We start from the raw sequence: 15,553 nt of genomic DNA, 5'->3' as shown, positions 1-15,553 counted from the left end.
CGTTGTGCATGCTGCATGTAATTTGAGAGAGAATTTGTTACAGATAAAGCTTGAGAAGGATTTAAAAATCTATCAAAATCACGTCAGGTGATCACATTGGATGTCGTCCATTGCCACTCACATAAGGGTATGTAGGATATATATTTATAATAGGAAAAATGAGTCACTTAATAAATATGTTCACGAGTCTCTTAATAAATATATTCGTAAACCTCTAAATAAACATATTCACAGACTTATGAACCAAATATTATTAAGCTATAATATTTTAAACTTTGAACTTAACTCATTAACTTAATTGAACGAACTCAAATAATTTTTTTAAAAATCAAAATTCAAATAGCTTATAAACGATCTACCTCATTTACACCCATCATCTACCGACTTAGTTGGATGGAGAGCTATATAAAAAAAAAAAGGCTCTGACTCTGTTACATATATTTAAATAGTAATAATTATTTAATGATGGGCCGAGCCCTTGTTGGGCCAGTTCTGGACAACCCAACCATTTGTATGTAGAAGTCTGGCCTAAAAGTCCAGTAGTCTGGATGAGTCCTCTTTTCACACGAACCAATCGTTCATCGAAACGTAAAAACCTAGTTTTCCTCTAACCGTTTTGCGTAATGACACGTCCCATGGACAACAAAATGCAGAGAACGCTGTATATGCAAAAGGCAAAGCGTTCACCCGCCTCAAATTGGAGACAGATCTTCTCATCCATCTTTTTATGGATCAAGAGATAAATCATCTATGTCCTTTTGAATAAATCTAATAGTTAGCACATAAAATATTATCATAATGAAATTTAAAGTTTGAATCTTAATAAAATCGAGATAAATACTTCTTTTATGTATTAGTCATTATTCCAAAGATTAGTAGTCATCCATGATTTATCTCCTTCGTATTGACCCTAAGACGGATTGACGAGGGTGCTAGGGACGAGCGTATTCATCTTTTTTTGTCACAAAAAGATAGACCATATAGTGACTAGTATTATATGGTCTATCTCTTTTCTTACCACAAAAGAGATAGAATCGTCCGTGATTTACTTCTTCCGTATTGATTTTGGGATGAATTGACGGAGACGCTAAGAATGAACGTATTCACCTTTTACTATCAAAAAAAAAAGACCATATAAAATTATGATTAAATTATAATCATCATTCAGTTATAATTAATTATGATGTCTTTTTAAATTTACCATTCCTCAAATTATAATTTGAGTAAAGATGGATGATCAAAAGTCGTCTGAAAGTCATCGGTAGTAGATAAATGATCAAATTACTATCCTCTATAGGGAGGGGGGCGACTTCCGACCTTCTGCCCTGATTCAAATTATAATTTAGGGGACGGAAAATTTATAAAAGGATCACAAGCAATTATATCTGAATCATGATCACAACCTAATCATAATTCTTTATAATTCATCCCTGGATCCCTAAAAATATTAAAGGATCTGATGCCTGAAATTCCACCTCCCGATCACAAACCCGTGGAGGGCGTCACATAGACAGCAAAAGAAAACAGGAGTGCGAGACGCGACAGGGGATCAAAGTACTAGCTGACGTGGTTTAGACTGGAGAGCAAAATCAAAAAGTAGCATTTCGTAGATTGTCCGACCTACTCCTTCCTATACCGCCTATCGTTATTGGCGGAGCAGAGGGTCCCAGTTCCTAAAATCCTTTGCGAACGTATCAGTGGGTGACAAGGATAGTGATGCTTTATTTTCTTTTCGCATTCCTTTTCGCGGAGTAACTTTGTGGTACCCTTTTTTTTCCAGTGGGCGGTGCGGATCCGAATCGGCATCCATTACTGGAACAGCATGATTTCCAAATACCCTTATAAGTCGATATATTTTCTACGCCCCTCTCTAGCGGATTGAATCTGGGTATGGTCTAAGGGCATTTCGGTTATTACGAGCAACTAGAGAGGCATGAATGGGAGCGGCTCTTTCCTATACCTCAACTTTTGTATCTTTTGTCGTTTTAGGCCTTTTATTTTTGATGATTTAAATATTTCCTCCAGTTTCCATACGACGTCGATTTGGAGCCGCATCGGCATCGGGAGGAGCGAAGTAGAAGGCGGCAGTCGACGGCGGAGAATGAAGAGGAGCGCGTCGGAGTTGATCCTGGACCTGGAGGCGTTCCTCCGGCCGGACGGAGATGATCGGAGCCCCACTTCGCCTTTCCTCGAGGAGCTCCTTCTCCCCGCGGCACTGGGTTTCGGATTGGTTAGTCGATTTGTTTTTTCCCCCCTCTTTGATGATTATGTGCTTCTTCTTTTTTTTTTCGATCCTTTCTCCGATCGTGACTAATCGAATGGCTCCGGGCGTGGCTTCTTGGTGTGGATCGAAGCAGGATGCGTTCAGCGGCTCAGGTCAGTTGCTGAGCGGAGGGAACCAGGCGTGGTCACAGAACCTGACGCCTAAGCACTCAGAGATGGAGTCACGATCCTCGATTTGTGGTACCCTTCAATTCTTTATTTCTGTCTTAGTTTTGATCATGGATTCTCTCCTTTCTTCATGACGATAATCCCTGTGCAACGCTTTTAAGTTTTATTAATTTGCCCTGCGTTTAACTCCCAACCAAATCTAAATTTAATGGAAGTTGTTTGTTTAAAACTTTTCAAACCGAAGAAGAATTCTCAATCCATGATCGAAAAGACATCCTATCATTAAAATCTTAATTCTTGTATTTTGATAATAATAATAATAATAGTAATAGAATTTGTTTAGCTACCAGCAAAGGTTTTTCCCTCATCTGATGTCTGATTAATTAACTGCCTATAAGATGGTAACAGAAATTGTGATTATTGAATCTGAGTCTTTTTTTTTTTTTTTTTTGTATCCCCAAATCACAGTGCTGGAAAGTGGATTCTTATTCCGGGATAATAATTTCTTCACAATAATGGAGCGTGAATTTGGCTGAATATCTAATTCTCTAAGATAACTTATTAATTTATAGCAATCACTCGAATAGACCCGGATGTTGAGGGATGCCCAGATCAAGTCCCTATGAGACAAAATGTCCAAATCAGTCCCTCTCGTATTCTGAATCAAAGAAACCTTCACATAGGCCATAGCACCTTCCTTTCTGGGAACCAAGCAAGCAACTTAAATATTTTTTAAAAAATAACATTTTTAAAAATAGAAGAAAGATGTAGATTTAATTTTATGATATTTTTACAAAATTAATTAATTTCTATACTGTTAGAGAAAAACCAGTTGAGTAAGTGGCTACTTTTAATTTTATAAGTAAATTTATTTTCTCAAAAATTTAAACTATAAAGTTGATTAATTTAGATGGGCTAATGACTAGAGTGACTAAAACATTCAGAAAAGTAATTTTTTTAAAAAGAGAAAACTTACCTATTTAGTTCAATTGACATAAAAAAATATATAATAATTTTTTTTTTCTACTTTCAATTCAAAATTCATTAATTTTTGCCTTTATTAAATTTAAAAAAATATTTGCCTATAAAACCAAATAGACACTTTCCTATTGTTAGTTCTTTTTTTAATTATTTTAGTTCATCAATTTAATAAAATGAGAGCCCTTCTTATTTTTTAAATTAAGTTTTTTTAATGAAATATATATATATATATATATTAAATTGAGTTTTTTTAATGAAATATGTGTATATATAGGTATTTATTTTTAAAGATAACAAAAATTAGCTATTTTTTTTTTAAAAAAAAAAACAAATCTGAGTGATTGACTGGCATGGGTATACAGGATAAGTTTTGTTGCTCAATGAAATCAGAGCCTATTTGGCCAGTCAATAAAACCTAGTTTGCCAAAGTATACTTATTTAGAGAAATCATCAATGAATTTAAATGTCTCTGGAAAATTCATTTAACATTTCTTACATAACTATTATCTTGGCCAACTGACCATGTGAATATGTGGCAATTGATGGTATCCGCTTGTATTAATTGATAGGGTCAGCCAAGTTGATTTGGTCAATCTTGCTAGGTCAACTTGTTCAGTTAGCTACAGCCACATGCTAAGCCAGCTCGTTCAACCTGAATTAACTATGTCAGTTAGACTTAACCCCCAGATCTAGCAGGTTGGTTTGAATTGATTAAACATACAATGAAAAACTAGTCAGATAAGTCTGGCGAATCACATTAGTTTGATCAGTTTGTTTGATCTAGGAACTGAGCTTATGTGAAGCTTGGATCTATCTACCCAGCACAAGTTAGCTACAAGCATATGACTAATCTACATGTCCAATTGAGACACTTCAAATCAACCAACAATGATAAAGTAGAAGTGTAGAACTAAATTCCATTAGCCAAGTTGATCGTGTTAGCACCATTCAACTGGTGAATTTAACACATACCAATTACTCACACCAATTGAGCCAACATGGATTGAGTTATTGAATTGGTCCAAAGCCATGATTTGATCGGCCAACTGATAATATCAGCATAGTTTCTCCAGCTACGTTAGTCAAGTTTAGCTTGAAGCAATTGGTCTAGTCAATGAAGTAAGGTATTTCCACTAATTAGCAGAATTGATTAGGTTAGTTGATTCTGTTAGTCAGTTGATTAGGCCAAATAGTTTAATCCGATTTGGTGATTTGGTTGGTTGAATCAGCCCAATTGAGTTAGTCGTGCCAACTTGGTTAACTTAGTTTGATCAACTAGGTCAGTTCTTAAACTTATTGTGTCAGATCAACTCAACCAACTGTTTTTTTTTCCAAAGGAGTTTCAGTTACATTTTTTTATATAGAAAAAAATTGTTTTCTGAAGTATATCTTTAACTCATAAAATGTTTGAAAGGATAGTTTTCCCTAAAAAATCTTCTCACTCTTGTTGAATCATAACATTCTGTCCTTTATCTCATTTGCCCTTGTTCTGTTTTCGAATTCTCCTTTATAGATGGAGTTACTAAAAAAATATAGATCCGCTACATTAACGGCCCCCTAGTGTCGGCCCCACAGATATGGAGGGAGATACATGCAGGTACACAGGCGTCAGACGCATGATGGGGTAAACCTCAGGTCGTCAGTTCCTGAGAATCGACCCCTGTCCATTACGTCAGAGATGTCATTCGTCTACGCCCTAGGGGCATAGATGGAGTTACTAAAATGACCACATAATGTTGTTGTTGCTCATTAAAAATTCACTATCCTAAGACTCATATCAAACCAAACAATATAAAGTGCTTTTCTTTTCTGTGTTTTATTCTTATTTAGTTGAGACACCAGCTTCATCAAATAAGCTTATGACAACAACAAATCAATCCCTTGGAGCAAGTGGATCTGAACAATCAGATGAGGAATCCTTGGAAATAGAGGGTGGGTTATGTGAACAAAGCACAAATGTTATGGACAATAAGCGCATGCGGAGGTATGCAAAGTGGTGATTGAACATTTCATTCTTCCCAAAATGATCAAGTTATTTCTTTAGTCATTACATAATGCGGCTCTACAAATTCCACCTTAGATAATAGAATCTTTGTTCTTGTTTATAAAATTGTAGGAGGGGGCAACTGTTTTTTTTTTGTTTGTGCTTGATGTTATTGTTTTGTTCTTGGTGTTAAGGATGGTGTCCAATCGAGAATCTGCTAGACGATCAAGAAAGAGAAAGCAAGCTCATCTCGCTGATCTTGAATTGCAGGTGAATATTAGCCTTGATTCTTAATAGCACCCATTTGTTTGGCTGCGAGAGTCTTTTCTTCAGAAGTACTGCTTGAATCCACTCATTTTTCACATTTTACTAGTGTATTAGGAATATTATTTACTTACATGTTCATTCTGCATCTTCATCTTGTTCCTTGTAAGGTTGACAAACTCCGAGGCGAAAGTGCTTCTTTATTCAAACAACTGACTTCCGCAAATCAAGAATTCAGTGAAGCCATCACCGACAATCGGATTCTCAAGTCGAACGTAGAAACACTGAGAATTAGGGTAGTTCAGATCCTTAAATGTATTACGAAACTTACACAAATACTATCGTAATTGCTAAAGGACTCAACCATATTGTCACACCATTTCAGGTGCAGATGGCAGAAGACATGGTGACCAGGGGCACCTTAGCTTGTAATCTAGACCATCTTCTACAGACCAATCTACGATCGCCAAATTTTCTCGATCCTCAACCGCCATCCCGAGCATCACCGGACTTCCTCCCGGCCATCAACTTTCAAGGTAACGAATCTAACTACATTCCCATTCCAACTCCTGGACAAGCACACAACATAGGGCTGGAGAATGGAGATGCAAAGAATACAGACATCAGGTCGGGTTTGAGCATTCCAAATCCTGGCGGGGAGAACCTGCATAATGGAATTGCTAGTGAAGTGGAGGGTGACATTTGGGCGTGCGACTCCAACGTAGACATGATGCCCAAGTAAGTATCATAATGTCATTGTATCATTCACCCAATAACTTACTCAGGTGTTGGGTTTATCACGTTTACGGAACTCTGGGGATTCTCCATGTTATCTGACTTACATAATTCTACTACTCATATCATGACTACTAAATTTGCCCCTTTTAAGAATTAGCCACTTCACTGCATTCAAGCCGAGTAGTATGACAATATTGATATTCGAGTTTGAAAAATATATGCAATATTTGAATTCGATTCGAAGCTTTCAAATACAAGTTTGGTTAGAGCTGTCAGAATTTTAATTTAAACAGAATTGAACTATAGCTCGAAGGGATTTAAATTCAAATTCAATTTTAGTTATTCGAACTTTAATTTGAACATGTTTAAATTAAAATGGTGTAAAAATAAATAGAATTAAATTCTAATTTAATTTATGAATAGTCGAAGCCTTCAAATACAAGTTTGGTTAGAGTTGTCAGAATGTTAATTTAAACAGAATTGAACTATAGGTCGAAGGGATTTAAATTCAAATTCAATTTTAGTTATTCGAACTTTAATTTGAACATGTTTAAATTAAAATGGTGTAAAAATAAATAGAATTAAATTCTAATTTAATTTATGAATAGTCGAATAAAATATAATGGATTCCAATTCAAATTTAAAATTTTATCAAATATGTTTTTTATTGGAGTTGGTACGATATTATTATTGGAGTAAAGATGATATCAAAATTATTTTATGTCCGGTAAAAATTAACTCGAAGACCTATAGAATAAATAATCATGCAGATATTAATCTGTGAAAATTTAGATTAAAGGGGTGACAGTGTTAGAAACTTTTAAAATTAAAAAGTTTTTTTAAAAAAAAAAAAATCGACCATGCAAACATTGAAGATTTCTGTAGCGACAAAAGAGTCTGGATCCTCTGGTTTTTTCTTTTTTGTTCTCTTTTTTGTTATTTATACATCGGATCATGATTAAAATTTAATAAAAATTAATTATGATAAAGGAATTTATCTCTCATTTAGATTATAATTTGGATGGTGTCAGATGGTCGGAAGTCACTAGCGATCTAGATTATAATTTAGGTTGAGTCAGATGGTCGGAGGTCATCAGCGGAAGTCACTAGCGATCTAGATTATAATTTAGGTTGAGTCAGATGGTCGGAGGTCATCAGCGGTTGGACGAACTGTATAGCGCCGATCAAGGACAACCCATCCACCGTCGAAGGCCTCCGTCTGTTTGACTCCACCCAAATTATAATCTAAGTGGGAAGATAAACTTAAGGGAGATTACAATTAATTTTAATCAAATTCTAGCCGCAATCCGACACGTAAATTACTAAAGATCCGACACGCAAATTACTAAAGAGATAAAAAACTAAAGATTACGGAGCAGAATATCTGATCTCACGACAAAGCACTCAGCAGATTAATCAAATATCCATAGCCACAGTGCATTGCAAATCATTTTCATGGGATGAAAAATGAGCCGTTTGTGTTTTCTAGATTTGCCTAGTGGTCAAACATAGAGAAGGATCACCCAGGATTAATGGGACGAAAAATGAGCCATTTATAGTTCTAGATTTACCTAGTGGTCGAACACAGAGAAGGATCACCCAAGTGGTCGAACATAAAGAAAGATCACCCAGGGTTAATTGGATATGTAAGAGTTGGACACCTAATTTATAAAAAAAATAAAATAAAAAAAATGGAACTACCAAGGGCAACATCATGATATCTGCAATTCAAATTCTAAGGTACATTTACTTCCTAACCTGAACAAGATTTTCCATGGTCAAAACATATTTATTGAATAATATGACAACCATAAAAATATTAATAACAATAACTAGTATTAGTAGTAGTAGTATAAAATTAGTTACTTACTAGAATGTCTTGAACATACTCTCTGTTGTTGAACACCGATAGCCTGTTTAATATGCTTAAAAGTATTGCACAATCTGAGGAAGAAAATTATAATTTAATGAAGGAATAGGAATCTACTAATAAAGAATTAGCTTAGATATTTATACAACCACTAATGGTACCAATCCAACTACTCAAAACACTAGATGATAATTATTCGACATACAGTATTCCTTTAAACAACACAATATTCTGAGTCATCCTTCTTACAAAAGCTTCCCATTTGATGAACAAAAGAGGGAACACAACACTATACAGACCGAGGAATCAAGGCACCTCTCTAAATGAAAGATAACAATCATTTCAAACCAACAAACATATTTAGAGATGCCATTTATAATAATGAATATATTTGACAGCATTTGTGTTTCGTTAAACCGGTATGACATCGATGTTTGAGGTGTCTTCACATCTCAATATTATTCCATCAAGGTTTGCTGGAAGTATGCACTTGGCCCATTGACACCCCGTGGAAAAAGGCTCGGGAGGAGGAACTACCATTAGAACATTTTCATTCTTCCGGACAACCCCCATTATACTTACCGTGCTGCCCTCTTTAACATAACTGCATACAAAAAGATCAGGCAATCAAATGAACCTTGCACAAAAAATCTAATGCAAAATAAATCATGCTATTATCAGAGTTGGAAGGTAAGTTAGAATTGGGGTTTTAAAGGACACTTGTGACAGTAGCACCTATAAACAAGGAAGGTTTTGAAAGGGTCAAAGAAAGAAATAAAAATAACTATGCTGATGCAGTATTTAGCTGCAGAAATTGCAGATTACCCTTCTTTCAGGCGCATGACACGATCATCACAAGAAAGATTCCTCTGTTGCAACCAGCTAAGAAATTCAGGAGACAAGTCCTTGTTGTTTGGGTTGATGTCAACAACAACAGATTCATCAACGTATGGAGTTACTCGAGAACCATAACCAGCTTTGACGAGAGCTCTTAGACCGGATTGAAAGTCTGATATGTAAAAGTCAACCACATGCCTCTGATAGAGTTTCAAATAAGACAATTAGAAGTGTATGATCAAGATAAACACATGAAACAAATGTATACTCAAGTCTGAAAATTTCCATTTTATAGCAGTAAAATTCTGCTGGTTACTTAAATTTGATCATCTTTGTACAAAGAAGGGTTCAATACCTCCATCGACCTCAATCCCCAAGTAAAAGGTTGATGATGTTCAGAATTGTCATTCTTTGTGTCCCAACCCTTGTATTCATAAAGGCCAGTGGATGTGTACACACATCTCGGGAGCTTATGATAGGATGTCTCGAGAGGAAAGTTTCCACACGTGACAACCTATAAGAATCACATGTTAATATATCTAGATGCATGGAACCAAGAACTAACAACCAATCAAATTAAGGGGGGAAATCGTCAAACCAAAAGCGCTGATCCAACTAAATTCTCTATACATTATGCTAATTGAAGGAAAAAAAAAAATCCTCCACTTATAAATTCTCCGAGGGGAAAAAAATAAAAAATTCAGGTTACATACCCCAGAGACCTTCACATATTGCCCGTCTTTTGCATTTCTCAAATCAGCATCAGGGTACTGGGCAATGAATGTCAAGACAGCTCTTCTTCCAAAACAAGTGTTCCAAAAGCAGAGCACAACAACAACACCGAATATAGCTACAACAACAAGAAGCAGAACTGGATTGTGAACAGCACCAAGAATGAAGCCACCTGCAATAAAACCCATCACAAACAGCAAAATGACAGACCAAAGGATGGGTTTGGGCAAGCTTCCCTTGAACAAAGAATTATTCTCCTGACTGAGATTAGTGACAGCTTGATTGTGGACTATGGAGGCACTATGTAGCTTCATTGATTTAGTTGATTCCAGTGGACCTGATACTTTCCGGGGTGCTCCAGAGGAGTTAAGTGGCCCAGAAGAAATTGGGCCAGAAGTGATGAGACCTGTAGTTGGGAGTACTACAGGAATAGAGCCAGAATTTTGACGAGAGGGTTGGGTGGTGCCAGATCCAGATTGAGGTCCAGATGATTTTTTCACTGAATCTCCATGTTTAAGTGGTCCAGAATTCGACTTTTGTCTACCAGAACCACCAGTGACTAGTGAAGAACCTGAATTCTGAGCTGCATAAGACAGAGAACTAGGGTAGCTTCCCTGACATGAAGCATTAGGCATGATTGGGTCTGAGTGGGAAGCAGCACCTCCAAATGATCTATTTCTTGAAGGAGCATTACTAAGAGGACCAGATTTTCTGGACTTTTCAACATGGAGCTCAAACATCTTCCCAAGTTCTCCAGATTTTTTTATATCTCCCCCTGTGTATGGCATGGCTGTGGAGAAAATTGTAGGAGATTTCTCCTTAGGTTGCTCGGGCCGGCCTGAAACGTAAAGGCCATTGCTCAGCTGGTGTGATGGAAACCTAGAGCCCATCAGGATTAAGACTACAGATCTTGAGAGCTCTGACCGTTGGCAAATAATTACTGTGAACAACGGGGAACAACAGCAAAGAGATGGATCATTTTATTCACTGCGTTGCTAATTGCAAATTAAGAGCAGCTCCAGAATTGAAGTTTCAAGTACCTGTCAAAGTACCAACAAACTGAGTCAGTAGTGATAAGACAAATTCAACATCTAGGCATAGTCTAGCAGACTGCTCCACATGCACTGCTAGTTAGAAATCACACAAAAGAAAATAGGTATAGGTTTGCCTAACCAAGCCAAAAGAAACTTTTAAGAGCTTCTTGCATAATGAAAGACAACAACATTCCATGATAATTGTATCGATGGTTAGAATATTAGTGAACTCTGGAATAAACATCAAGAAGATTGCTTTTAGCCCTTCAAGAAAAAATCATAAAACTTTATTATAAACTCGCACCGAATATTGACTTGTATTAACCTACGTAGAATTAGTAATCGCAACTATTGCTATTTATTGATATCTTGAAACCAACAATTTTATACTCATTATCTCCTTATCCCTTCTTTGACAGTGAGTTCCTAAATAAGCCACTTAAGTTGAAGTTGTCCTTCAAATTCTGCGATTACATTGCCCTGGATTGCATAGAAGGTTTAAGTTGGCCAAGATGTCTACTAGTTACCTTAGCAATTAGATCAAACTTATTCAATCAATTGCTGAGGGAATGAAAGAAACCAAATGTTAAAGAAATCAGAAGATTACCAAAGAAATGATCAAGATAACAAAACTATGTTTTTGTTCAAAAAAAAGAAGTTAATGAATAAAACTGTGAGATGATCGCACAATTGGTGGATTGCAAAATGACTCAGTGATCAGAACCTAGCAGGAAGCCAATAATTATACACAAAAACTAGTTTCTCCGGCTAGAAAATAAAGTTCACCCAAACTGCAAATCAAGGTGACTGACATATGAGAAAAACAGTGATAGCCTACTTCAACAAACAATTCAGTTAAATATAAAAGTGGCAAGAGATCCACTTTTACCATGTAATCCAAAAAATTAGATATCCCATGAGAATTATAAGCCTGGGGAGGGTATCAATTAGGAAAGAGAACAATGAGGGTACCCAATCGGAAGCAAAAAGATTCTCTCCAAATATGATAACAGTTACATCCTTTAGAATCTTTATTTCTATCTAATTAAATTCCATGTTTCATAATTATGGATAATTACCTACTAAATAATGAACATGTCCAATTTTGAACTTTCCTCTATAGCTGTTCACAAATTCCATGCAAAGTTAAGGAGGAAAAGAAATTTGCAGAGAAACATATGTTTGTGGTAACAAAAAGTCATGATTGATCTCTTTGATCAATAATATTGGCTCACCTATCTTGAGTCGGAATAAACAGAAAACATATTATAGATAAACTGTTTTCCTCTAATTTCAGTGTTTGACATTTAGTGTTGTTGGTTTTTCACATGTTCACTTAAGCAATTTAAAGTTTAATGAGAATTTTAGAAGGTTTAGGTGGACAAGTGCACACCAAAAACAGTACCCAGACAATATTACAAATTATAAGAATGAAATGGAGAAATCTTTACTATATCTTAAAATTTTCAGATAATAAATGAACACTACGTCAACTGAGTTCTGGTACCAAATCTTCTATCCATGTGAGTACCTAGTGTCATTCATTTGTGTTATATAACCAACAGTCTTGTTCAAAGATGCTACGAAAACAAAAGTCGCAACTGCTTAGCTACATTGATATTTCTTAGTTATTCAACCTTGTTTAAAGCAGATGGAAGATAATAAATATCTGACATTTGCATAAGACATATCCAATAATAAAGACATAATCTAATACATCATGGAGAAGCAGGCATATTATAAGAAGAAAAAAAATAAGAACTCTTGATTTCTGTTTTATGTTCACTGTGACAATATTTAAAACTGAATTAATTTAAAATTGCAAGGGAACTAGTAAGAGTATATAAAATGTAAAGTAAACCTATTTAGTTATTTCACGCCCAAAATTTTTTTACTAAGGATTATCCATGACCAGGAGCTATTTGAGAGAGAGATGGTTCATACATACATATCTCATTATGGTGGCAAAAGGTGATAACGCTCACCCAGGCGCCCCTCACAGCCCCATATTTCATTATCTATATGACAATCGGTGATCCTACAACTTATTTAGAAATTCAAAATCAAGCATGCACCTAAGCAGTGGATTGATGTGGTTGGATTAATCAGGGAATTATTAAAAAAAAACATGAACTCAGTTACACAGACAGTAAACCATAGTGCAGATGACTGGACCATAAAAGAAAAGCTACAATTAGACATTTTCATTTCAAATTAGTAAATTTTGAGGCACTTTTAGCAATTAGCATTCAACCAAATCCATCACTTTAACTGCTATAAGCAGGACCCAGGAAGCATAAGAGCGTGCAGAGGGAACACACCAAAATGGTAAGAAAAAAAACAAAATCAATTTCATCAAGTTTACAAAATTAAAATTGAACCCTGAATTAAAGGAAACATTTATATCCTAGAAAATGTCATTTTCAACCAGCAAATAAGATAGATCCAAGCTTTGACCATATCAAGAAACCAAGCTCCATAAACTTCCAACGAAGTTAATATTTTTTTTCTTGCTCTATCTGAGATTCTCTATAAATCCACCTCAACAAACCCAGATCCAATGACAGGCGACGGAGCACCTACCAAAAAAACAGGGGAAAAAAAGAAAAAAGAAAACATTCCACTTCCTCAGCAAGAAACTAACGAGATTAACAAACCAATTGCAGTATCCACTCCCAACATGAATTGGAAGGAACAGAGCCCTCATCTGAAGAGCAACAAAAGAGGACGAAGCGTCTTCCTTCCCTTAGATCTGTAACTAGATCAACGATTTCAACCCCCTCCTCCATTCTCCATTGCAGTTATAAATGGATTAACTACCCCAGATTCCATATGTAATGTCGTACAGAATGGTTAAAAGGGGCTAAACGAGAGAGGGAGAGAAAGTCCTCGTACCTCAACCAAGCATCTAGAGTCGCCGCCGAGCAGATCAAGAGCGAGATGTGCCAGCCGAGAAGGACCTCCAAGGAAGGCGACGGTGAGAAGACGAAGGCGCGACGAGCGGAAGAAAACGAGCAAATAATGAGAGAGAGAGAGAGAGAGAGAGAGGTCTCACTGGCTAGCAGTGACACAGTAGGAGCAGAGCTGTTCTTACTGTTGAAAGACAAAATAACCTTCCTGTTTGCATTATTAACCACAAAAACAACAATTTTAAACGGCTTTCATCATTAATATCCACCAGTTTAAATTTAATTTTGATACTTTTTTTTTTATTGATTAACATTTTTTAAAATTATTTCAGAGAAACAATTTTACTCCTCTATTTAATTATTTTATTATTCCTTAATTCCTCGTGCCGTAAATTTTTATTTTTCAAAAAAAAAAAAGAGAGAGTATATATTCCTTTAATTTATTTTCATTTTTAACACATAAAACCTGAACAATTAATTGAAAGCGATATTTATTTGAATTGGCACGCTGAATGGGATTGATGATGAAGTTGTTGAGAATTATTAAGCGTACTCTCTAGACAGTCTGATGGTCACATGGTTTTAGTCTTTGTACCTCTTCCACGCTCATTACCGGTCATTCAGATCAACAACGACAGTAAATCGAGTATTCATACATTAAGATACCTCTAAAAGTTTATTAAATGAAATTCTGTTGAGTTGACAGTGCTCGAGTGTCATCGTGTGTGGGCTCCAAACACACCCTCTCCCCAATCAATCTCATGTGTCGTGCCATGCTCTCGCATTTTTCACTCACACTTGTCTACATAATTGTACGACTAAAGAATACTAGAGAGACCCCAAAAGACGATGAACCGAACCAATTCGACCTCCTAGTTCACAGTTGGGTTTTTCGATTCGGCTAGATTAGCTTAGTCAATCGGTCGGCAGTACATAGAACTTACTAAGGTTGTTCACCCAAAGAGCAATCTTTAGGGCTCCTATCACACATATAATGGGCATCATGGCCCAATCCAATCCGGCCCACTTAAGTCCCTAACCCCTCTAGTCCTCCTCTCCATGGTGTGTGTTTCTTTGAATTAGATACCAAGCTAAGTGAACCCCTAAAAGAAGCTCAAGTTCTTCCTCCACCGTCTCGAAAAGGAAAAGCTTCAGATTCATCATCCCATTGTAGCCCATGCCGGAATCAAATTCCAAATTACACCGCAGATGGGGCAACATGAACCGGATCTCTCCATCCGGTCCGCTAATTAGAATAGCGAGGTCTTTAATCCTTTCCATCCAATGCAAGTGGGAGAATGCTGTTCACATGGCCCGGTCAAGTTGAGTGCAGCACAGGGAATTCTCCATCTCCTTTGCATAATGTAATAGTGTAGTTTGAGCTAAACAATTAGGAATTTTTCTTTTCCATTTTCATTTTATTTTATTTTATTTGGTTAATGCTCGATCTCTCTAAAAGTAAATATTAATATTCAGTTTAATGTGCTACCTAGCTAAAATAAAATTGAATTTCTGAACTTTTTAAATTTTCTTAATAAAACTCTGAAATTTGTAAGGGAAAAATGAAATGAATTTAGTTATTTTTAAGGAGGTTAAATTCAACTAGGGCATGGTATCACATGTGTGAAGCTTCTTTTCTAGAAAGAATCTTATCTCTTTAGTGTTTCTGACTGTCAATATTATTCAGATGATATCATCGATTCCAGATAAATATTCTACGATATGACTTTTTAATATGCATAATAAATTTTGCTTTAAATTATATAGCACCTGAATTCCAAAGTTTTAAAAGTGAAATGCAAGCTCCGGAATA

At 35.9% G+C, this 15,553-nt stretch overlaps 2 protein-coding genes across 4 annotated transcripts; one reads left to right on the top strand and one right to left on the bottom strand.

Moving 5' to 3' along the window:
• Positions 1–2,005: 2,005 nt before the first annotated feature.
• Positions 2,006–6,508, top strand: LOC121980821 (bZIP transcription factor RISBZ4-like). Of its 2 annotated transcripts, none has more exons than XM_042533049.1 (6): positions 2,006–2,230; positions 2,355–2,463; positions 5,203–5,356; positions 5,551–5,626; positions 5,791–5,916; positions 6,006–6,508. In XM_042533049.1, exons 1-6 carry the CDS (start codon positions 2,102–2,104, stop codon positions 6,360–6,362), a joined length of 951 nt encoding a protein of 316 aa, XP_042388983.1. In that variant the 5' UTR covers positions 2,006–2,101; the 3' UTR covers positions 6,363–6,508. The 2 variants fall into 2 exon arrangements, with proteins under 2 accessions (XP_042388983.1, XP_042388984.1); XM_042533050.1 differs by having other exon boundaries at positions 2,007–2,230; positions 2,358–2,463.
• Positions 6,509–8,383: 1,875 nt separating this feature from the next.
• LOC121980820 (uncharacterized membrane protein At1g16860-like) lies at positions 8,384–13,905 on the bottom strand. 2 transcript variants are annotated; one of them, XM_042533046.1, is made up of 5 exons: positions 13,727–13,905; positions 9,779–10,837; positions 9,421–9,579; positions 9,054–9,265; positions 8,384–8,832 (listed from the first exon to the last, which is right to left on the bottom strand). In XM_042533046.1, the coding sequence occupies exons 2-5, from the start codon at positions 10,685–10,687 to the stop codon at positions 8,640–8,642; spliced, it is 1,473 nt and encodes a 490-aa protein (XP_042388980.1). In that variant the 5' UTR covers positions 10,688–10,837; positions 13,727–13,905; the 3' UTR covers positions 8,384–8,639. The 2 variants fall into 2 exon arrangements, with proteins under 2 accessions (XP_042388980.1, XP_042388981.1); XM_042533047.1 differs by having other exon boundaries at positions 9,779–10,737.
• Between the last annotated feature and the right edge of the window lie 1,648 nt (positions 13,906–15,553).

This window comes from Zingiber officinale, chromosome 5A, assembly GCF_018446385.1.
Source record: "Zingiber officinale cultivar Zhangliang chromosome 5A, Zo_v1.1, whole genome shotgun sequence".
Taxonomy (NCBI): domain Eukaryota; kingdom Viridiplantae; phylum Streptophyta; class Magnoliopsida; order Zingiberales; family Zingiberaceae; genus Zingiber; species Zingiber officinale.
The sequence above is the reverse complement of the archived record's forward strand: the minus strand, read 5'-3'. Positions and strand labels throughout refer to the sequence as shown.

What these genes read in the sequence shown, in the direction of transcription:
- LOC121980820 (XM_042533046.1), bottom strand. Translation starts at nt 10,687, where the DNA reads ATGGGCTCTAGGTTTCCATCACACCAGCTGAGCAATGGCCTTTACGTT. An exon ending in GGGGATTGAGGTCGATGGAG is followed by an intron (nt 9,266 to 9,420) that starts GTATTGAACCCT and finishes AAACTCTATCAG; the next exon opens with AGGCATGTGGTTGACTTTTA. An exon ending in GTCATGCGCCTGAAAGAAGG is followed by an intron (nt 8,833 to 9,053) that starts GTAATCTGCAAT and finishes TTTTGTATGCAG; the next exon opens with TTATGTTAAAGAGGGCAGCA.
- LOC121980821 (XM_042533049.1), top strand. Translation starts at nt 2,102, where the DNA reads ATGAAGAGGAGCGCGTCGGAGTTGATCCTGGACCTGGAGGCGTTCCTC. An exon ending in TCGCTGATCTTGAATTGCAG is followed by an intron (nt 5,627 to 5,790) that starts GTGAATATTAGC and finishes GTTCCTTGTAAG; the next exon opens with GTTGACAAACTCCGAGGCGA. An exon ending in TAGAAACACTGAGAATTAGG is followed by an intron (nt 5,917 to 6,005) that starts GTAGTTCAGATC and finishes ACACCATTTCAG; the next exon opens with GTGCAGATGGCAGAAGACAT.